The sequence below is a fragment of the Cyrtonyx montezumae genome, unplaced genomic scaffold (assembly GCF_038088225.1).
Source record: "Cyrtonyx montezumae isolate F1298 unplaced genomic scaffold, pur_monq_1.0 scaffold_17, whole genome shotgun sequence".
Lineage (NCBI taxonomy): Eukaryota > Metazoa > Chordata > Aves > Galliformes > Odontophoridae > Cyrtonyx > Cyrtonyx montezumae.
In genome coordinates this window covers 23,497,344-23,521,105 of record NW_027071903.1, presented here as the reverse complement: position 1 = coordinate 23,521,105, position 23,762 = coordinate 23,497,344, and the positions used below count along the sequence as shown (strand labels likewise).

At 42.8% G+C, this 23,762-nt stretch overlaps 1 protein-coding gene across 8 annotated transcripts in view; it reads left to right on the top strand.

Annotated features, from left to right (window-relative positions):
- The window catches only part of TCF12 (transcription factor 12), a 151,913-nt gene extending 128,358 nt beyond the window's left edge, over positions 1-23,555 (top strand). For 2 of the 8 annotated variants that reach the window (XM_065733793.1, XM_065733798.1), the window contains 9 exons: positions 1,282-1,360; positions 5,951-6,024; positions 6,941-7,012; positions 7,685-7,891; positions 14,380-14,494; positions 15,406-15,577; positions 16,838-17,070; positions 19,745-19,898; positions 21,275-23,555. In XM_065733793.1, coding sequence (XP_065589865.1) covers positions 1,282-1,360; positions 5,951-6,024; positions 6,941-7,012; positions 7,685-7,891; positions 14,380-14,494; positions 15,406-15,577; positions 16,838-17,070; positions 19,745-19,887 — 1,095 coding nt within the window. In that variant the 3' untranslated portion in view covers positions 19,888-19,898; positions 21,275-23,555. The remainder of the gene's footprint in view (positions 1-1,281; positions 1,361-5,950; positions 6,025-6,940; positions 7,013-7,684; positions 7,892-14,379; positions 14,495-15,405; positions 15,578-16,837; positions 17,071-19,744; positions 19,899-21,274) is intronic. The other 6 variants (XM_065733797.1, XM_065733801.1, XM_065733796.1 and 3 more) reach the window with 4 other exon arrangements.
- The last annotated feature ends 207 nt before the right edge of the window (positions 23,556-23,762 follow it).

Below are 23,762 nucleotides of genomic sequence, written 5' to 3'. Positions count from 1 at the left end.
TTTTCTTCCTAGAAAACACAGTGAAATAAATCAGCAGGTGAAGCACCCATCCGTCTGAGAGAAAGCTGGAGCTCCTTCATCCTGACAGAGTTTTATTTTTCACTGTCTTACCTGTGGAGCTCCTTACAGTTCTTGTACTGACACCGAGTGCCCCAGCCAGCGTTGGTTTTGCAGTGACGTTGCTTGTTCTTTTCAGAGTGTTTTCGTAGCGTGTGTGAAAGGGATGAGGTGTTTCTGTTAGGGAGGTGAGAGTCTTTTCCAGTGTGAAGGATGACAGGCCAGGAATGAGCATCTGCTTTGTCGGGTCCTGCTTTTGTCAGCTCACAAAACACAATATGCAACTTAACCAAGTCCCACTTGTCAGCTCAGTGCTGAAATGTCATTGTCTCTGTGAAGAGACATCAACCACTCTGCCAGAGAAGATTTTCCTAACTGCTGTCTGATGACTAACAAATCCTGGTCTCTGCTCAAGTAAAACAGGTTTGAACTGATGACCTGTACAGAATATGTTCTGAGGTCTGCAGTCAGCTCCATGAGTCTGTTTAATTCCTTTTGCAAAATGTCTTTCTGTAGAATCTTGAAATTTTAAGTTCTCATTAGAGCTTTGGGTATTATGTCTTCTATTTTTATGGGGACTTTTTATTACATTAATAGCAAGGATTAACTTATTGCAAGTGGAGATTTATTATCTTAAGAGAGCACTTCATAGAAAACTAAGAAAAATGGAATGTGCCGCAGTATGTAGTAAAAGCAACAATTCCACGTGGTTTTGTGTTGGAGGCACAGGCAGTAATGAGAGCTGAATGCTTTCTCCCAATTTTCTCTCACAAATTAATTCTTAGGAGATAATACGTTGACTTATAAAAGCTTTTCTCTCAGTGAAGGCTGGGAAGTTGTTATTCCTCTGTGCTTTTTGGGAGTGATTTGATTATCTGTGTGCTGTTATAATGGCTTGTGTATATCGTTTGCCTTCCTTGGTAAGAAGACTGAAGTTTCTACTGTTAAAGTAGCAGGAAGATGATTATATTTGTGTCGCTATCAGACATGGGCTGTGATTATTTTGACAACTGCCTTAAAATGAAAATTCTCTGGACATTTTAAAGTTCTAAGCAGCAGAAATGTGGTTTGGGTCTATTTCTTGTTTTTATTTTGTTTTGTTTTATTTTCTTTAATCAAGCCAGCATCAAGAGTGTCAATTAAAAGCATGTAAAGAAATCCTAGTAGCACTTCTGCTTTGTCTCACGATATGTATTGATATAAAAACCTCTTGTCTGTTGTTAGATTTATTCTCCTGACCATACCAGCAGTAGTTTTCCATCAAATCCGTCAACACCAGTTGGATCACCATCGCCACTTACAGGTACACGTACTGCTTCCCAGTACCTTGTTTGTTGTTTTAAACCTCCTTGGAGTCACAGTGAGAGCAGCAGTAGCTTCCATACGTGGTAAATTCTGTACTTTGTTTATTTTTCCATTGCACTAAGCCCAGTTTTATAAATCCAGATTTGTAAATATTTTATGAGCATTCACTTAAATCCTGACAATTGACATGGAAAATTAGTTCTACTAAAGTGATCTTAGAAAACACTGGTTAACCATGTACTGCTACTCTGTCAGCTATAAAAACGTCTGCGCGGATCTGTGCTGTTGCAGAGAAGGAAGCGAGAGTGATTTGTGTATTTGTTGTTTTAAGCTATATGTAGAAATTCTGTGGCAGCGTTCATGACATACACAGCAGGTGTTTGTTCCCTCTAATGAAAATACAGTAGTTTATGAGACTTCTTTTACACAGGGTAGCTTTTCATTCATATCTTTCATGAATGCTTTCATTCTATGGGAGGAGAATTTCTGGCATTTCTTCAAAATAAATACTGTGTATTGCAGGCACCTCTGTCACCTGTGCTTTGTGTGGTAGTGGTGTGAATGTGGGGAGAAGCATTCCAGTGTGGAGATGAACTATGGGCAGCTGCCTGCAGCTATTAGTGGGTAGTGCAGCTTTCACAGATACTGTGGCCTCAGCTGTCTAGTAAAAGTTGAACAGCTGTTCTGTGTGCAGAGAGGACTGTGAAAGCCCCATTGACTTAAATTTGTTGTTTAACAAAGAACTAGAATTACAAGCGAGATGATGTAACCTTAACCCTGTTCTTTCCTTTAGTGCAATTTGCACAATTATTTAAAGTTTGTAAAACATTTCCCATTCTCAGTTGTTCAGTGTACCCCCGCGTATTCCTGACTGGGGGTCACATTTTTTGCCAGGATTGCTTTCTTTCCTTTTGTTTCGTTTTGTTTTTAATAAGATTAACTTCTAGTGAAAGATGTACAGAATGAGCTTAGCTGAAAACTTGTGCAGTCTCCATGAGTCAGTCAGTCAAGTTGCTGCACGTAAAGCCCAGACATACACACACGTGTGTGAATTTGTGTATGTCATGTCACTCAGAAAATGTGAATCATTCATACGTCACCAGTGTTTAATGATCTCTGTTTGGGTTATCTGTGGACTTAATGGATTAGGGAGTATCTGATATGGCATACCTGAACAGCTGTTCTGGGCGTTTTGTCTGTGACTGAGAAATCCATGATAAATTGAGTAATTATGGGATTAATGGAGTTTTTGATTTAGTGATTACAGTTGACAAAAGGGTCTGTGTAGCCATGTCGTGCTGAAAAGGCGGGCCAGACCAGAAAATTCTTCTTCGTTTCTTTCGTAACATGAAAACGAATACTGAAAATAGCTCTGTGGCTGAAGAAAAAATGTTCTGACATTTCAGAGTTTGTACGGTTTTGAAGATCCCAGTTTTAAGTTTCCTGACGAGATGCCACACCTACATTTGCTGAGCAGGAAAGAGCTGTCTGGTTTCTGGGTTTAGAGTTCAGGGCTGAGGTCTCTAAAATTTGTGTTTTCCGTTTGCTGTTAATGCCTTTGTAGGAATGTCTGCTAAATGTGGAACTCCTCAGTTTGTGCTTTGACTTAGCGTTCCTTATTCAGGATTCTGGTGACTAAGAGCAGTTGATAGGAGTGAATAATACCAAAGTCCTGCTCAACCACAAACGTAGCATCTGCTTTACAATTATACACGCTCCCCCCCTTCCATCCCCCCCTTTAATTTCAGTGATACAGAATTTATCAAGCCTTTGGTAAATTGCTCCAGTAGTTAATTACCTTCATTTATGAATCTGGACTTTTATCTTTATTCCCAGATGAGTCACTGAGAATACAGTGAGGCACAATGTAAAGTAATTACTACTATATTTATTGTTATTTATACTCCTGGTAGCCATTTTCTGTCCTGACCCAAAAAGTTACTGCAGATAAAAGCAGATGCCTTAGGTATACTAAAATAATGTATTTTAGAGGATTTCAGCCACGATTCTCATTTTCCCAATTGGGTTGGTATGTCTTTTGCTTGCTTACCCTTCTTGCTGTTTGAGGTCGGGGTGAGGCATGGTTCACATACCCCTCAGCTGTCAAGTAGAGATGTAGGACTCCACGGGGCACTAAAGTACACGAGGTTGAGTTGGAATATTAAGCAGTTTTGTTGCTGAGTCGCTCTTTGCATAAAGGACTAGCAATTTGCTAATGGGTTTAAGTAGAAGTTTTGAGGACGGCGTGATGAAAACCCTCCAGTACCCTCATGTAATTTCTAATTGTACATAAACATGTTTTATTTCTCGCCTAATTTAAATGATTGCATGTATGTATAGGAAGTCTACGTGCAGAACTGAGCAGTGGGAGCCCTCGGTATTGTAAGAATCCTCGCGGCCGGCGCAGGGGCACTCGGGATGGCTCTCAGTCCCAAGGATGCAGGAGCAGCCCCTGGCCGCCTCTGATGTGTGTTTGTTTGAAAGGGGAGCAAGGCGAGGGGATTAGTGCTGGGGAGATTCAGAGGGAGGAACAATACAGCCGTGATTGCTGCCGATGACCCCTGTAAATCCCAGCACTTGCCCAGCTTATTTGTTTTTTCATGCTGCTGTGTTGGTGCTGCACTAAAAGCTGCAGTTGTTAATTGCAGGGCTTGTGGTGCCAGGATGCTTTTTAACATAATTGGTGGATTTCATGCACAAACTTCTCCGAGGGGGAGTGGAATGAGGGAAGCAGGAAATCAGTGCCATCTGGCAACCTGCAGACATGGGAGCAGAACGCACTGTGCCTCCAAAGCGCTCTAGCGTTACTAGAGGCACTGTCAGACACTGCAGGTTCCACTTGGGGAGTTCGGTCGAGAGGAGAACGGGTTTTTGCCTTGGTTTGGTTTTCTTTCAGAGAGGTCCCTCCCAGAGAGTTGCTGTGGGCTCTCGTTAGGATAGTAGCACCATTTCCCACGTAAAAACACCATGAAGCTGAATGTGCAGCCATGCAGTTACGCGGTTTTTTAGCAGTTTGCCTTTCTGCCCCGGGTTCAGCTGGAGCTCTGCTGTGGGAGGCAGCACGCTCAGTCCTCCTAGTAGCACTCAGGCCTTGGCTGTGGTCTTGTCTCGAGAAATGAATGTGGACCAAAGAACGGTCGATACACGACAGCAAGTGCACGGCTCTAAAGCTGTTTCAGTAATGCTTTGCACAAACAACTGCAGCTGAGCATTGTTGTGGCAGTAACGCACGGGGAGACCACAGATCCCGAGTCTGAGTACCCGTGTGAACATTTGTGAGGATGGCCTTCCTCTCTGATACCGTGGTATTTTGAAAGAGAAACAGAGCAGTTATGGGAGCTCTGAGCTTTTCTGAAACTGGAGATGTTTTCTTTTTCTTTTTTTTTTTTTTTTTTTTGTTAGTGAGGAAATATTTGGATATTTTAATAGCTGTGAAAGCTACAGTCCTTTTCTTAAATAAAACCCTTTCTTTACAAGGTAACTGCTTGCAGCTCCTCAAACAAAGGAACTGTAATGTTATTAAACCTTTCCCAGTTTTCCAGACGTAGAGCTCTGGCTGTTATTGAAAGAACAAGCCCACAGGCTCTTCCTTTAATGAGCTGCTTTGGATTGTATGTCCATAATTTATTAATGTAATTGCTTTATTATTACATTTGTATGGCTGAAAGGAAGCTGTCTCTAATGGACATAGAATTTCATGTCGTATCTTTATAAAAGATGCATTATTGTTGAGAAAAATACGTGCCGTACAACTTCAGGCTTTGTTTTAAAAGTACTGCTTTATTACTCACTGCATTTCACGTCGTTATTTCTAAATCTTACATAGTAATTAAGTATATTTATTCAGCTTAGAATTGGGATGTGTTTGAATTCACAGTACATAGGTGATGTGGATGTAGCTGTGGATTTGTTGCACAGTGAGTGATTCTTGAACCAAAATGACATCTGTTCCAGTTTACCATGAGTGTATCTGGAATAAATGGAAACTCTTCTAAGGGGGGAACATGCTGTGATCTGATTTTTTTTTTTTACTATTATTTTTTTTTTGAACGGGTGAATAAAAATGCTGCAAAGTGGACAAGGCAGAAGAGGCTCGTAGGTCCTGCTGTAAGTTTTCTTAGGTAGTAGAGAGGTGTCATGTAAAAACAATTGTTTGGCTATCATTAATTCACTGTGCGTTGGATTCCATTGAGCGTTGGTGTGGGCTCTCATGCTGTTGGCGATACGGTTACGTATACCGGGGGTATAAGCTGAAGGAAAAAGCAGTGGGCCGATTCTGAGTGCAGACACTTGCCAAGGGCAGGGATTGCAGGTACAGTGTGGGACTGCTCAGTTAATTTTTGTATTGTTGAAGTAATTTGAAGCTGTCACTGCTTTGTCATCCGTAGTGTGTCTAACCCTACAGATGTCAGGATATAAAAATTATCCCTCAGTGAGACAGAATGAAGGAATTTGTCCTCCTTTGTAAACCCATATGTTGGCTTACCTTTATGCAGAATGTGTTGGTTTTAATTATGTTAAGAAGTATAGCATCTGTTTCCTGCTTATGCTGCATAAATCTGTGAGCTAACCTAGACACTTTTGACAGGTGCCAGTCAGTGGTCTAGGAGCGGAGGACAGGCGCCCTCATCTCCAAACTATGAGAACTCTCTACACTCCTTGGTAAGAGCTGTTGAAGGCGACATACTACTTTTTACTTACGAGATGAAGGCTTGTTTTTGTGTAAATCCTGCATATCATTAAAGGGAACAGTAGGATAGCATTACAGATGAATTCTTCGCTAACAAATGGCCTGTTCAGTTGAACAATATAAGACGTGCAGGGTGTGTCTTTCACCATCTGTTCCTTGGGCATCAGGCTTCTGTGCTGAGGACAGCTGGTGCTAAAGCACTGTTATGAGATTCTGGTACCTTTTCACAAATCCACGGCTAATTCTTATCTAAAGTTCAGTCTGCAGAACAGATAAAGACTTCATGCCTTCACGTTTACTTGTCCTTCCCCAGCTCTCCTTGAAATGGTAATCCCTTGGGCTTGTTTTCATTACCCTGTCATTAAAGTGTTAATACAGTTTATTATTGTTTATTGTTAGGGAATGTTCATTTATTAATTAGTGAAACATTTTGTAGAAAACAAATCAAACTAATCAATTGTAAACTTGAAGTTGATTTTTAGCTCCAGCAAAAGATTTAAGTGACTGACTTCTTCAATTTCTGATACAGCATTGGGAAGGGAAGGAAGGGAAAATTCTGAGGGAACTCTGAGAAGGGTTTTGAATATTTGTGCCTATTTCTAATGTCCACAGAGATAATTTCTTTTCCTGTTTCTAACAAAAATAAATTTAAATCAGTTTTCTCTTGAATATTTTTGCAGTTGTATATAATTGATACGTACATCCTAGAATCCTAACGTAACGGCAGTGTTAAATATTAGCCTTTTCTTACCTTGATATAATCGGATTTCTGTTGCATTAACTTGACTAACAATTTATTGCTGACATGCACATCAGCTGTTTCCTCACCTCTTTTTTGAATTAATCTTAACCTATGCTTTGCTTCCTGTTCTGTCTTGACTTTGCCAGAAAAATCGAGTTGAACAGCAACTTCACGAGCATTTGCAAGATGCAATGTCCTTCTTAAAGGATGTCTGTGAGGTACTATTTCAATTTAGATGGTGCCTTTTTGTGTTTCAATTAATGCTTCCTTCAGATTCCCCATTAAAATGAGTGTAGCCTGTGACCCATCCTTTGACTCCAACATTCTGCTTTTTCAGTTTCTAGAGAGCTGCACTGTCAGAATTGATTTTGCTTTTTTTTTTGATCACCTGAAGTAAAAATAAATCTTAAGACAGAAATCTATTCTGCAGTGACATACAGAGCTTGTTTTTGTTCCAAAAAAACGTTAAAGGTGAATTTTAGAAAGTAACTTCAGTCCAGTCCTTCTGTGGTACCGGCGCTCTGAATGCCGCCGACTCTCCCAATGGTTACCGATGTGGTCAGTCCTTCTTGCCCGGTATTAGCGTATGTTGGAGCACTTCTTTCTTCTCGTTCATGCCATGTAATAGAAGCTACGTAATATTAACCTTATAATAAGCTTCACTTTTAAAGCTGCCACCTATATGTGGAATGAATGCTATCTCAAGCAAAATCTCCAGATACCTTTCCTTTTTTCTGTTTGTTCGTAGTGCTGGTAGGTGCTTCGGAAGTCTTTTGGTACTGTATTTCATCTTCTGTCTTTAATGTCTCCGAGGTAGAAACTGTTACAGTAGAAGGAGTCTGCAGATTTACTCAGTAATGACTATTGCTGCTCCTCTTACATCCCAACAGCAGTCTCGAATGGAGGATCGCTTGGATAGACTCGACGATGCCATCCACGTACTACGAAATCATGCTGTGGGGCCTTCAACAAGCCTGTCAGGTGCCCATGGAGATATACATAGTTTATTGGGACCATCCCATAATGGGCCAATTGGAAGCCTGAACTCAAGTTATGGAGCGTCCAGCCTTGTGACAGCCAACAGACAAGCATCAATGGTAATCATGTTTTGAAACGTGTATGTGATTGTGCAGAGCGGTTCCCGCTGGTCCGTCCCAGCCATGGCGGAGCCTGTCAAGTGAAAACTGAACTCCAGGATTAGTATTTGTCAGGAAAAAACTACTGGAGGTTATTGTGGAGAAAAAGATGGCAGGCAGCTTGCACCTGCTATGGGTTTCCAATTAGAGGGTTTGGGGTGGGGGTGGGCAGATATTGAGGGGGGAGGAGAAAGATGGGAAAACTTAGACTTTGGCCTGGTCAGTGGCCCATAAAATCCTGCTGTGACCATATGCGGAAAGCTGAAACTTTCTGCTGAGAGCGTTTCAGCTTATACATGCATTTTTTCCAGATGTGTAATAATTGGCAGAACAGTTTTCTCCTTGAAATGGTGAATAGGGAGATTGAATGGGAAAAGCAGTCGAGAAGGACTGAATTTCAAGTGTTCTGGTCTGGAAAAGCTGTTTATTGTAAATTGGAACTAGTCTTCAATAGCAGATGCTGGCAGAGGACTGAGAGGAAGCTGTTGGAATGTGGAACCATAGTGTGTGCAGGCTCAAAAATTAAACTTTTTTTTTTCCCTAAATGAAAAGGAGTTTGAGCACAGCTGTAGAGTAAGTAACAATGAAGAGGAAACAACTTTTAGATTAATCCCCAAGAAGAGTTAAATAATTCAATCCGTCTCTTTTAGTTTCTTTAAAAATGTGGGCTATTCTGAAAGAAAAACATAGTTAAGCTTTCCAGAGATCAGAAGTACGTTAAAAGCGTTGTATAGCAAATGAAATATATTTGTAGAGTGGCTCACTTCCCCTTTTCTTTCTTTTCATTCTTCTCTTCTCAAAAATACCAACGGGGAAAAAACAGCTTTCTAAAAACATGCTTATTTTAGCGGTGCCATGTGTTTGCGTGTTTACAGTGTAACTTTAAAGGCCAGTTACACGCTGTGAAATTTTCTGTTATAAAACAGATTCACAGCTGGGCACTGTGTGATCAAGGCAAAATTTCACCTATCATCAAAATAATTAGGTACCCCAATTGCTGAAGGGTTTGCATTCTATAAAATGGAATTAGTTCCAGGCTCTCCCATTCGCACATCACACATCCAGTTAGATTAATTTCAGAACTGCCGCAGTAAACATCAAAAAGAACCGGTTACTTTCTATAAGCTGCATGTGTTCGGGGGCTCTGGGGGGGAGGTTGCTTTTCCAATGGCATATCCAGCTTTAGATCTCTGTGCAAGTTCACAGTTGCTTTTAGTAATGAAGGAAATGATACATAAATACTTCAGAATTTTTTTAAAGCTGCCTCACAGTTAATATTTAAAGAATGCTGCTGAAGGGAAAGTCTTCCTGTGTTCTGGAATAGGCTGAAATACGGTCATACGAAGGGGAACTTTCCTCATAGCTCTTCATGGTGTAGGGTAAAATGAGTGACTGAAACTGCAGTGATAAAATGGTTCTGTAGCTCGTGAAGCCTTGGGACACAGCGAAGGTACGCGTCGTGCCGGCACGTAGCGGTCTGCTGCTGTTGGAGGCTGAGCTGTGCTACATTTACCAACTCAGGGTTGATTAAAATAGGTGACAGTAGAAAATGACTCTCCAAAACAAACGAAGTTTCCTTGGTCTGCTGTGGTTTAATGTTGTTCTGTAATTAAATGTAATGTAAACGTGATTTATCGTGTGGTGATGGTTCTGCAGTTTCATTTGGAGGATGATTGCTGTCCGAGAGAAATATCTTTAGGTTAGGAAATTCAAAAAAAAAAAAAAGGAAAAAGCTTTGTTTTCCTATTTTCTCCTCACAGGGTGAAACAAACTTGCAGATCAGTTTTGGCTTATGAAACAAGTCAGCTAAAGAATTTCTTGGATTAACTTTAATTTTGTTACATCAGAAAAATTGGCTCCAGCAGAAGGGCGTCCTGGTGCGGCCATACCCAGTCCCCAGAGAGCGCCCTTTGACGCGGTGTGCAGTGCAGGAGCTGGGTGTGCAGTGCAGGAGCCGGGTGTGCAGCGCAGGAGCTGGGTGCGCAGTGCAGGAGCCGGGTGCGCAGTGCAGGAGCTCAGCACGGCTGCGTGTGGAAGCCCGAGTGCGTGCAGGGCAGCGCTGCCACGGGTGGGCAGGAGGGAGCGCGGTGGTTTCACCAGCGGCCGCCGTGTCCGTGATGCCCCAGGAGCACGAGCTGTGATGCTTTGAGCATTCAGTACCTGCTCATCCCCAGGACATCTGTAGTGCTTGTTTTTCTTGCAATAGGAAGTGTGAAGGAGCCGAGCATTTGACGTGCACCTGAGCTGTAAGGCTAGATTTTCCTGACGTGAAATTTCTTTTAGTTTTAGAGCACCTCCCGCAGAGGTTCAGAAAACGCTACGGGCTGGCTCTGAACGCGGTTAAAGGGGCACGCTTCAGAAGCTTGTTCCCCTTTGTTTGTCTGCTGTGCTCGCAGGGCTTTTTGGTCAAGAAGTGTTGGGCAGGATTCAGCAGTAAATGAAACTTCCTTGAGGGGGTTGAGCGGGACGGCAATATCTTTCTACAGAACAGTTTTGTTCCGTAGCAAGGAAAAGGAAAAAAACAAATTTAATTTCCCTTGAAGAAGATGATGTTGGCAGAAGGAGCTAGGAAATGAGTAATTTAACTCCTTTTTATGTAATTAGTGTAACCAGACATGGTTTTATTTTAACATTTGCTTAATTTTTGAGCCAGATTTATTTTAAAACTCTGGTTGACTTCATTTCCTGTTCACTCTGAACGTTCCTGTTTTCTTTTTAGCTGGGCTGCCCATTAGACTTATTCAAATAGATTTTTAATATCTCAAACTCATGAAATATTTGCTAAGTGGCCTTTGAAGTTGATTTGTATTTTATTTCATGTATTATTGAAAAGCTAAGCAGTAATAGTCTTTTTGTTCTTAGTCAAGCTGCTTTTTATTTGTCACTGCGATACAATGGAAAAAGAACAGCCTGGATTGATTAAAAATAAATAAATAAAAGGCCTGGAAACTCCGTTAAGGATGAAACTCAATCCCCGAGTCGCAGGCCTTTTTCCAGGTACTGCAGGAGTCTGAAATCGGTGCTCTCCCCCCTCTGCTGTCGCATAAAATCTCCGAGGGCCGCACGGGCGGCTCCTCCAGCAGCAGGCTGTGTTCTTCCCAAGGCCTGCACAGCTGCTGCTTCCCTGCAGACCCAGCGGCTTTGAGCTCAGGGCCGTGTGAAAATCCTCACTCCAAAGTGCTTTGGATTGTCTTCCTTACGTTCACTGTAGGCAAAACGATGCTTGTGACTATGGCCAAAGCGACTGGCTACCACGGCTTGGGAAGTGCACGTGTTCATAAATACATTTAGATAAATCCAAGGGGAAATATGAGTGAAGACTTTTACTCGAGCTGTGGCGTGAGCTGCAGAGCTGGTGATGAACAGAAGGTTTCCATTTTGCTGTGTCACCGTGTCCTGCAGGCAGCAGTGTGCCATCAGCGGCCGCACACGGCCCAGCTTTGTTCTGCTGTCCAGAGCTCTGGTTTAGATCTCAGACCTCACTGCTGCATTGTCCAGGCTCTGTTTTGCACTCCTGATCTCGAGCCCAATTGTTTATGGGCTGTCTGTTCATACAAATAAATACAGCAGCGGGAAGGTTGTGCATATGGGAGTGCTGCTTGTCTCAGGTTGTGGCTTTACTGACTGAGATAAGACTTAGGCTTGCTGTGACCCCTAACTATTCATTAGACCTTAGTTACATAGGGAAAAAATGCACCGTAATGAACGTGCAAGTGACTTCTGTGTATTTTTAGCAGGCAGAACTGGGCTGGTGGCTTTCTGGATTCTTAGCCATTCTGAAGCTCTAGCTTTGTCTCTGTGAGCCCGATCCAGCTTCTCGGTGGCTCCCATGCTGCGTGGAGCATTCAGGCTTTACTGGAGAGGGATCACAAAACTAAGGCTACATCGGCTCACGATGAATTGACTCAGTTTGCTTATAAAGCTGACTGCTGCAAGTCATTATTGGTGGGACACTGCAATGGCAGCGGACGGTTTTTAATAGCCCACATCAGAAGCGCTGCCTGGGGACCCGCGCTGCGTGCTGCCGGCGGAGCTGGGGCACAACCGCGGCCCTGCCCAGCCCGGAGAGGTCCTGCGGCGGCTGTGGGTGCAGGGCTGGGCACAGCTGTGCCCATGGCAGCCCTGCAGGGCTCAGTGCCCGAGCGGGGAGCAGGGATGGAGTGGGGTGCGGGGATGGTGAGAGAGCTGCGTGCGCCAGGAAGTGGAGAAACATTCGTGGGAGGAATCGGGTTACAAAGAGAGCTCTGCTAACGTCATTATGCTGAAATAGTCCAGATTGCAGCTTCAGCCGCCCCTCCGCCTCTGGCAGGCAGGAGCAGGCAGGGGGCTGGTGCACATGTAAATGCATTCAGATAGCGCTCTGTAGGGGCAGTGCTGCAGTCGCTGTGTGCCCTTGGGAGGTACCATACGGTGGTTGGGTATTGCCCACAGCAGCTGTGAGGGGCCCAGGTAGGAGCGTGGGCTGATGCTGCCCCTCTGTCCAGCAGTGATTGCGTGCTGAAATAAGGAAAAAAGTTGTTGGTGTATGAAATGTCTTCCAGAAGATGTTAAGGAAGCTCAAAAACTGTGCTCCATTTAAACGTAAATGTGTAGCTCTTTTTTTCTTCCTGTGAAATCTGAGTAGAGGGCCAAAACCAAAAAGCGGACTGAGCGTACCAACGTGGTGTGTGAAGAGCAGGAGCTCCAGCACTGTGAGTGGTTGTAGGAGCAGATGGAGCTCCCGGGCTCGGTGTGGGATGCAGTGACTCCAGCACGTGTTGGTCTGGGGCTCCTGTTGGCCCCTCTGGTTTCCACCACATCACAGATCAGAGATAAACGCACTGCGCTCAGTTCTGCCGTGCTGCAGCCCCTAAGAGCCCTGCACAAATCTCATTAATCTAAATGACGTGCTTCGGATTCGTAAACCTGTTTCAAAGAACTGAAGCATTGTCTTGATTTTTTTTTCCTAATCTGTTTTCTACCTTTATCAGAATAAATTTGTTCATCTGTCACTCCTCTAGGTTCGCTCTAGGTTTGAGAGTTGCCAGGCCCCGGGCAGCTGTTGGCTTTGGGCACAGCCGTAAGAATTTTTTGCCTTTCCTCAAGAAGTAAATCTTAGAAGAACCCTGCCCTCGAGGTGATGGATAGCTCGTAGCTTGAATAAAAGCCCCCTCCTGTGTCCGGACTAAGCACGACCAGGAGAAAGCGCGGCACCGCAGGGCAGTCCCTCGCAGCGCGGTTCCGGAGCTGCGTTCAGCACGGCTTGCCTGCAGGCTGTGAGCTGCAGCAGGACAGGGCTGGATGGCCCTCGGGGAGCTGCTCACAGAGCTGTGACGTGAAAGGTGGAGATGTACCTCAGAAGGCAGCAGATTTTTTGCTGTCTGTGAGGTTTCTGCGGCCCGCAGTGACCTGATGTGGCTGGAGGTTGGGGGGTCCCCCTTTCCGTTTCTGTTCCTGTGTTAGCTTACAGGAACGAGTGTATATTAAACAAAGGATAAACTTGCATAAGGGTATTTATCTCTCTCTGGGTAAAATCCATACTAAGACATGAAAGGTAAAAGCTGCATTAATTACTCAAGAGGGATTCAAAGCTCAGCAGTTTACTAGGATTGAAGGATTTACTGAAAAACAGTGGTTCTCATGTGTAACTCCAGGCAATAAACCTATTTAATTAAAGGCTTAATCTTCTAGTTGACATGTTTGCTACTGTTCCAGTAAAAAGCTTCATCTGTGGCCAATTTTTTTAACTTTACAAATAATAGTGGAATCCCTCATCTTTGTTCTTTTTATTTTTAACTGTTTAATTGTATTACGTTGGCTATATTATAAATATTTAAAGGACTTTTGTGCTCTTGAAATCGCAAGCTTTACGTGGCCCAGATTCCAGACTGTACAAATGCGGGCACTGTATCCTCGTGTCTTCCTTCTGCAGACTGAAGGATATTATGATTTTAATACATGTTTGCACTGGTGACCATAATCCGTACCGAGCAGCAGTCTTTAAGAGAAGCGCCCGTTCAGGCTGCGTTCGTGCGGGCAGAGCTCCACTGCAGAAGTGTCACTTGTTTGAGTTTATGCAAAATGGGAACTTTGAAAATAATTATTTCGGAAGATTTAATCTCAGCACTTGTCAGAAGTATGTGCTGTGTTCCGTGGTGAGAACGTGAGACGCCTGCAGTACTTGGGTATGGTGAGGTTCAGTAATGGGACTCAGTAAAATGTATGGAGCTGAGGGAGGAGGAAAATGAGAGAAAAATACCGAAGAGAATGAAAAGTATTGTGAAATTAGATCTAGTTCTTTTCTAATCCTGTTTCAGTGATTAAAAACTGAGACGGTTTTGTGTTTTTAAAGTGCCTGTGCCTGTATCCAGTGATCCAGTAATCCAGTGAATACTCTGTCTTTTAAAATTCTGTCTTCAGACTGTTCTCTTTGAGTTGCACCTCTCACTGAAATCTTTGCATTCCTTTAGGTTGGGGCTCATCGGGAGGAAAGTGTCAGCCTCAACAGCAACCACGCCGTTCTTCCCAGTACAGTTTCTGCTCAGAGCACAGAACTAAATCATAAAACACAAGAGAGCTACCGAGGTAACTTTCAGCAGAACTCAATGCTGAGCAGGGTCTGCAATGATCCGGAGCCGCTGAGGCTGTAGATGGTGGTAAATGTGCAACAGTGCAGAGGATGGGAGCGTAATTTTCTTTTCTCAACCTTTCTTAACTTCAGTTATAAATCCCATAAGCTGCTGCTGTTAGGGATCGCTGCAGTGATTTGGAGGGCATCCTCGTGTCAGCCCTGCCCCGCTGGAGCTTCCACAGAAGCCGCTGTGTGTAGCCACTGCCTTCTGCTTTCAGTAGGCATAGCCAGCGCTTGCAGGACAGCTGCCTCCAGCTGGGAGAGAGGGCTGTGGAGAGCTGGGGGCTGTTTCAGTATAGCCACTAAAAGGAAGCGTCTCCACGCAGTTGTTTACAGTTCCCTTGGTTTTTAGCCCAAAGAAGTAAGCTATAGGAAACAGAAGTCAGCTTATTCGTCAGCATGCCTGCTCCGTGTAGGGATGTGTATGGCAGATTTGGCCTAGGCCCAGCCCTCTGTCACTGCAGCTGTAGCCATGCCTTTAGATTTGCAGCCTGGACTTGAGGTGCAAATTTTCGTGCTTTGCAGAATGCCCTTGCATCTTTTACAGTGTCTTTCAGTGATGGGGCTGCTGTTCTCAATTACGATCCCTTTACACCCCCATGACACGTGCCCGAGTGCAGCAGTGTTAGGATTGCCCAGTAGCGGTGTCCCCCAGTGCAGGGGCAGCGCTGCATGTCCCTGGGCAGCCCATTGCAGGGCCTCCCCGCTTTCTGAGAAGACGTTTTCTCCAGGTACCCAACCTGTCAGCAGGTTGCAGCTGTGCGTTGGCTTCCCACGCTGCCTGCCATCGGCAGTGTCCGAGCGAGGTTTTGCTGCAGGTGAGTGCTTGGCCCCGTGGAGCTCACACAGATCTGTTCGTTTGCAGCGCTGTCGGGTGGTTTGCAGAGCCAGTCTGTGGCTATAGGTCCAGCAGAAATCAAGTCTGAACATAAGGAGAAGGATGAAAATATACACGAGCCCCCCTCATCAGATGACATGAAATCGGATGATGAGTCCTCCCAAAAGGACATCAAGGTTTCATCTAGAGGAAGAACAAGGTGGGTCCCTGACATGAGCTATGAGAATTTGTGCAGTTGGAAATTCTCTGTAAGCTCAGTGAATTTATTTTGAAGCCTTTGCATTACCTCAGTGCATGTATCAATAAGCAGCTGAAATACAGAGGCAGTTCACAGTAATAGTGTCTATTTTTTCCTGGAAAAGCACCTGAAAATGACACATGCCCTTAAGTACGGCCCCCAGATCTTGTCTGCCCAGAGAGCGGTGCCATGGAAGCTTAGAACAGAGTGCCTTGGGTTGGAAGGGACCTCGTGGGCCATCAAGTTCCAGAGTGTTTGACACACCTCTTTAAAGGGGGCAGTAGTGGTGGAGAGCCGCGTCCTCACCACCTCAGGACTGCGGTGGATGTGTTACGTGCCTATAATTTCCAAACCGTGGACAAAACAAAACCAACTGGAGTAAAACCAGGTGTAATGCTGTTAGATCTGCCGGACAGGTCTGACACGAGTACTGAACCTGGAGCTAACACCAAACAGTTGGAATTTTGTAAATCCAGGCAGAGGCACCTGCACCATCACACGTACCGATGGTATTTGCTGTATTAATTTCAGTAGGGTGGAGGTTTCTGCAGATTTAAGCTTAATTGGGCGGTCTTACACAGAAAAAAAACTGTTATGCAACTTAGTATAATAATAGTAAGTGAAATGGTAAAAGCATTCTAAATACCTTCAGCTCTGTTGGGTATTAAGAGAAAAAAAAAACAGTTTTAAAGCTGTCCAGACAAATCTTTTAGCAAAAGTCAAATGTGCTCATTACAGAAGTTGAATTGTGATTTACATGAATGCCTTTATATTGTCAGCTGATGGATTGGAAACCAGCAAATGCTGTTAGTTGAAAGTGACTGGTTCTTCACCCGAAGAGATGGCTGAGTATCCCCAGCAGCTGCAGCGTGTGAGAAGGGGATCAGAGCAGCAGTTAGTGTTCCTGTGGCTTCCAAGGGCAGCGTATTTCCTCTGCTCTTCCTGGAGCTGCTGACTGTGTGTGGACAGTGTTCTGTGGATATTCCTTAGGCAAAAGCCATTGAAGGTTTTCTTTCAGGAAAATGGAAGCGCAGCAAGAATTAGCTTCTGTACTGAAGTGTTAATATCTGTGTTTTATTATTATTTAAATACACTTCACTATGAAATACTGTAAATAAGGAGACGTTTCAGTTTCGTTGACTGAGACTTCTGCTCTAGTGGGGTGACTTGCTTGAATTTGTAGTGATACTTGGATATACTTTTATTTACGCTTTCTTGCAGCAGTACTAATGAAGATGAGGATTTAAACCCAGAGCAGAAAATAGAAAGAGAAAAGGAGAGAAGAATGGCAAATAATGCCAGAGAGCGTTTGCGTGTGCGAGATATTAACGAGGCGTTTAAAGAGCTCGGCCGAATGTGTCAGCTTCATCTGAAGAGTGAGAAACCACAGACGAAACTGCTTATTCTTCACCAGGCTGTGGCAGTCATCCTCAGTCTAGAGCAGCAAGTGAGAGGTCAGTATCCCCCCGCTGTGCTGTGGCACTTTGCAGGGCAGCTGTGGTACGCAGCCGTGGGTCCCCTTGGAAATCTGCATAGCTCAGTGCAGGAGTTGCTGAAAGCATTCAGCTCCTGTAACTGTGTTACAAGTTTTTTGGGGGAAAACAAGGAATAGCTGTTACCAAAAAAAAGAGATAGAGGAGCAGAGTGCTGTACACTGAATACCCATTCTTGTATTGTTCCTTTCCTGTGCAGTAAGCCGTTTTGTTACAAGTGCTCAAGGTCGATTAGTTGATTAAGCCACTGACACATCTTGCTTTATGCAGTTCAGATAAGTGCTTGTTCAGTTCTACAGATGGTTTAGCAAAACAAGCAGCCTCATTTTAGAGGAACCACGCACAACTGAAATACTGAAATACGGTGAATTAACTGCAGATCCTCAGGTGTTTGCATTAAATGTGTTCTAGGGAGGATGAGGAAACCTGAAGCTACATTAATTGAGGCAGGGTTGATTTTTTGCATGTATTTCATTCCTCAGTTCCTTCAGGTGTGTCCAGGTAAGAAATACACTCAGTGGTCACTGCAGAAGGGAGAGTTCTTTTTGCAGTTTACTTTCTTTTAAGGAGAGATCATTCCTGTAGGAATTGTATTTAGTTTTTCAATGTCCCATTCTCACCTGTCAGTGAAGCTATTGATGACTTTTAATCTCAATTTAAACTTAATTTCAAAGGCATGTTTAAAATTCTGAGGCACCTCTGCCACTCGTGTAGCTGTCACTTAACCTGGTGGGTGTGCTCTTGCTTTGCTCCCTCGGCTGTTAAGTAACAGTTGACTTCAGCATCTCTCTGATGGAAGTGCATTGAGAATGGGAGTGTCTTTCAGACGTGGATGATGTCAGTGGTCCTATTTACTTCAAGTATCACTGATGTCACTGAGTGACATCAATGTCTTATTTTTGTGCACCTTATTTTTACTTTATTTCCAAATTTACTGCTTGCAGTGGAACAAAGCAATCGTTACAAAGCGATGAAGCGAGTGCCCTAACGCACGCTTCTATGTGCTTTGCAGTAAGGATGATGTGCAAAGGATTTTTGGGCAGCTCTACTGACCTGGCTTTAATAAATGCGGTGTGTTCAGTCAGAATTCTTGCAAGGCATATGCAGAAGATGCTGTTACTCTGCAGATCAGATAGCAGCTAATCTTAGCATTTCTGAGATTTTGACCTTGGGGTTCTTTCCATCTGAAAATGCTTTTCTGTCTCTACAAGATGAGATAGACTGTTGTGAAGTCAGAAGAACAGTAATGGCTTTCAGTGGTTAAAAACCATCAAACAGCCATGTGAAAATGAATGGAAGCACTTTGGCTTTGGTCAGAGGCTGCTTCCAAACTGTAATGCTGTTAGAAACCTTTTCCCTAAACATACTTGCAATTAATTTGGACTAATTTTACAGACGGTTTGAGAAATTTCCCTTCCTCATGCTTAGTCTCACCTTGTGCCCTACTTGCTGTGCGTTTGGAGGCTGTGGCAAGCACACTGTGCCTCCTGTGCAGGCTGTTCCCTGCTTCGTCTCACCAGTCCCTCCTTGCACCTGTTCCAATCTCCATTTCAGTACCCTGGAGCGGAGTGACTGCAGCTTTGTGTGGCATCCAGAGGAGCTGTTGCCAGTGCGTTATGTAATAGCATCAACCATTTTCTCTTTCTGTTGGTAATGCATCCTCTCATTTTGTGATTGATGCTATTCAAAACGACACATTTCAGATGTTAAGTTCTAACTGTAAGCTAGAATATTTATCTGCATTTCTTAAATGACTGTAAATTAACTTCCTTTCAGAGTTTCTACATAATTAAATCTTCCTTAAAACTTCAAGGCCGGCTGCATTTAAACTTAAGAAAAAAAAATCACTTCTTGCAACTGACAGAATATATGACATACCTTTTGTCTGCCTTTCTGGCCACTACAATTTGTTTTTCATGTTTCAATTCATGAAAAGCCATTTTGCTGAACAGAAGCAGTTGAGTTTTAGAACCTGTCAGTTTTGTGAATGCTAGATCCACATCTCTGACTGAAGCTGAGTGTGGAAGTGGAGGCATGCTGCTGAAGTGCTGTTACAGAGCACTGGCTTTACAATGGAGAAGGAAATGGGAGAGTTAACACATTCCTTTTGCTCTCTGTGACTAAATCTGAAAAGTGCGATGATGGGTGCTGGATGGTTTCACAGACTTGAGGTACAAAGAGAACTGATGACTATAAATTCTACCTATCCTTGGAGCAGTAATATAAAGGTAAAGAAAGGAGCAGAAACGTTACTGGAAGCTGTGTGATGTCAGAAGGGCTGAGGGTTGGTGCAACTTCAGTGTTATCAACAAAACTCAAAAGTCTTGTTTTAATTCTTTCTGAATTATGGAAAGCTTTTCTCAGTTTGCATTTGCAGCACCTTTCATTGACAAGTTTCTTCTTTTTCAGAGTTCTTGAAGGTATATGTAGGTGGGAAGTAAGCTCTTTTCCCTTTTTTTTTTTTTTTAATACCAATTAGGAAGATGCAGGGGGATTTTCAGTAGGGCTTCTCTGCAGCTTCAGGCACCTGTGGTTGTACAGGCCTGCAAGGAGTGGGGATGCTGCATAGTTGTTGCAGTGACAGTGTTGTTATCCCTTCGGTATCAGCGTATGGGATGTTGTTTTTCTGTTACAGAACGAAACCTAAACCCTAAAGCAGCCTGCCTTAAGAGAAGGGAAGAAGAAAAAGTTTCTGCCGTATCGGCAGAGCCGCCAACACCACACCCAGGAAGCCACCCTGGCCTGAGTGAAACTACCAACCCTATGGGTCATATGTGAACACCAGCCAGGTACGTCTCCTGTCTGGGCTAACGTTTGATGTGATTGTTTCCTTTTACTGGCTGCCATCAGAAGATCTAGGTGTGCTCATTGTGAGCTACAGTGCTGCCATGAATACAGACTTCTTTATGTTGCCAAGTACTTTGGTATTTCTGAGCATAAGCAAATTATGCAGGTTACTATCGTTTTATAATAATAATAAGGAAATTTTAGTGAAATTCTCTTCATTTGCATGTGTTTTTGTTTATGGATAAAACTCTTGGCTCAGGTGGCCTTCTTGGCAGGACATCAGAGGAGTAGTTAGCAGCTTGCTGGATAAGCCAAGGATAATAGAGATTAATTATATACACTGAAGTGGCCAAATATCACATTTATTCATTTAAAAATCCACGTATTGCTTCCCAGCACTGGTAAAAACAGTTAGAGATGTTTCTCATCTCAGGGAGGTTTGCTCTGTGCCCTAAGGCCGGTCATTTTAACTCCTGTCTTCTGCCCAGCAGAGATTGCTAGCTGTTGTAATTCACAGTCTGTGTTAGTGAAGGTAGCTAAGGTGTAATAAGCAACGCGTGCAGCTTTGCAAGACAAACCAGCGTTTCCAAATGCCCCAAACAGCCCAGAGCAGGATAGTTCAGGTGAGGCAGCACAGCTCTTCAGCTATACGGTAATGCCTGTCTTCAGCAGCAGTGATTAAATTAGGCACTGTCTCTTACTTATTTTAGAGATGGGAGCACACAAGTCAAAGTCAAACCAAATGGCACTTAATTATCTGTGAAGCTGACACCTAAGACTTATTTTCCTATACCCGGAGTCAAAATATGTCATTTTCCTGAGGCAGAACTTCAGCGCTGGTAACTCAGGGCACGGACCATGTTTGTGCTTTTATCTTTGGACGTGTTCAATTCTTGCTGCTCTTGGCATCCTGACGACTTTTTACAGTACAGCAGTCACATACTTTTTTAGAACCAGAATAAGTTGTTGAACTGTGAACAGTTAAGGTAAAGGTTGTTTATAACTGCCTTTGCGTTAGAAAAGAGAAGAACATATCCTCTTTCTGTATCTTGTTTCTAGCGTGTGAAGATTTCAGTAACTTCTCAGTTGTTGATGTAAGTTTGGCTCATATCTGAGCAGGATGGAGATGCAGCTGCCCTGCCCTCCCCCACTGGGAGATCAGAGATGGTTAGTTTTTATGGAGTTTCTGCCTGTGCTGGATATGCTGAAGGAAAAAGGATTTCAGGACCCCTCCATGTTTTTTTCTTCCATACTTCATAACTGACTGAAAATGCCATAAAGTACAGTTCAGATTAGTTCTCTAGTATTGATGTTATGCTTCTTATTGTGTCTTTTCCTAATATCTTTTTTCCTCCTAAATTTCTTGCTAACATTCCAGAATTATTGGTAGGATACACAGAAGGTGACCTTTCTTCACAAGGACACAGACAACTAACATTATATGAAGACACAAACCTGACAGGAGAAAACACTTGAAGCAAGAAACCCAAATGCAATCTTATGATCAAAGCTACTGGTCAACACCTGCATCAGGATTGAAGATAGAGGATCTTCAGATAGAATTTCAGCCCATGAAATACTCTGAACATATCATTCTATTGCAAGCAGTGTGTCGCTTCTGCACAATCAGAGACTGTTGTGATCTCTCCACTCATTGTGGAAGTTGCCTTGTGCCTAAACTGAATTGACAAATGCATTGTAACTACAAATTTTATTTATTGTTATGGAACTGTAAAGGTCTACATATAAAGGGAAAAGTTAACATGTTAAAAGCTGATACAGTTTCAGCTGGATGCCAGCATTTATTAAAGCTGTTCACATTCAGAGAACAAAGCAGTGACAACCGTCGACCCGTAGCATTCCCAGCATACCTATTAGTGTCTTAAAAAAGGAAGGGAAAAGTCTTTTGTTGTCCTTTCCTCTCCTTTTGCCATATGACTAGTGTTTTCCACGCAATAGGAAACTATTCCTTGGTATAGCTTTTTTTTATGTTCTTTTTGGTCTCTGGTAATCTGAACAGTTATGGTCATAGTTACCCTTCCGTACTGAGCTGTGTGTTTCAGGCCGGTAAGAGGCCTCCTGAGAAGGCTCCGGGCAGGAGCAGTGCTGTGACCATAACATTTCGTAGATTTAAAAATTGATTTTTATTTTCCCTCAGACTTTCCTCAAATGTTTTTTTTTCTAATTATAAACAAAACCTTTTTAGGCTTCTAGGCTTCATAGTAAAGCTTGTAACGTGAAGTGTAAATTGGGTGGGGAGAATCTACTTTGTTAGAGTTGCTTTGTTTTCCGAGCAGTAAGTACTACATATAGTACATGTAAAGTGTTAGCTGTACGTAAGCACAAAATGCATTAAAATACAAAGGAGATTTTTTTTCAGGCTGTATTTCTGGTGAATCGTAAAATCCTAAATTCACCGTGGCAGGTAGTGAGTGTGATGATATAGCCACTAGTGAGGTGGGCTTATTTACCTAATGGAATATAAGAGCAATGGTCACCAACTTTTCCTTACTGTATACATCAGTTATCTTGTCTTTTTTGTATGGCTTGTCAGTGGAGAAAAATCAGTGTGAATCAAATGCAATGACCCCTCCCAAGCCATATTAACATTAAACCATTAAATGTTTCTCCACCAGAACAGTGTCCATAAGTATTCCTTTGTCACAGATGTGTTGAAATGGTTAAAATCCCTTCGAACTTCCATGGAAACTGTCTTCCACTGCAATGACCATGGGAGGAAACTTCCTAAGCCAAGGTTGTCTGAGCTATTGTTTATATCATGCATCTTTCATTACTGGTAATTGGTTCACCGTACAAAACAGGAACAAAACAGTACTTTTTATGAAGTCATTTAATTTGAAAGAACAAAAGCTGGATTGTTAAAATAAACTAATGAATCTAAGCTCACGTTTTCAATGGTTCCTAACAAAACGGTTTGTGAAAATAGTGGACTCATTTCTATTACTTTAATTTGCATATACCATCAGATAACACCTGATTATATCTGTGGCCTTGTTCTTCATTTCAGTGTTTATTGGCTAAACAAATTTGTTGCTTATGACGTGTGAAAGTGATCACGTGCCACTGCCTGGCCTTTTTCCTTCTAAGCTTGTTGTCTTTTTGGCTATATTAGACTTTGCAGTATGCCCAGAAGCTTTCCTTCATAAAATAGAAAGAAAAAAACATTTGGCTTATTTTTCACTGTAGCTAGTCTTTTATACAATAATCTTGTAAGAAAATTTCTTGAATTCTAAATATTACTCTTTCTAGATTTTTGAAATCGAAAAAGTTTTCAGTAAAAAGTTTCTTACTTTATTTTACTATATTAGGTAGTAAAAATGTAGGGTTATTTACCATAACCTGTTCATTAATATCAGAAATTTACAATAGCATTGTAAGACCATAGTAGGGTTCTAGCATACCGTGTAGTACCTATGGAGTATTGTAAGAGCTAATTGTCCGAGATGAATTGCTTCTCATCTTGTTCTCCAGTTTCCATTGTTGGTTTATTGCAGATTTGTACCCTGTGTCAAATTTCAAGGTATTGCTGATAAACCTTTCCAACCAGCAGCAAGAAGTTCAAAAACTTTCTGTCAATGTAACAGAAAACACTATGTATATAACATTTATGTAGCAATAAATGTGCCATCTTTTTTTAACATGGTAAATCAGTGAGTTTTTTAAATTTCTCTCGTAGGTACCTTGTTGCTTGAAAGACACTGGCAAAACAGCTTCTGCCTTTCTCCAAGTAGAGTGTAACATGCATTCTCAGAGCGCACAGCAGGAGTTGCAGGCTCAAGGAGTGTTCTTGGTCCTCCCCACGAAGCCGGTGCAGAAATTCCTGCTGAGGAGGAGCACCGAAGCTG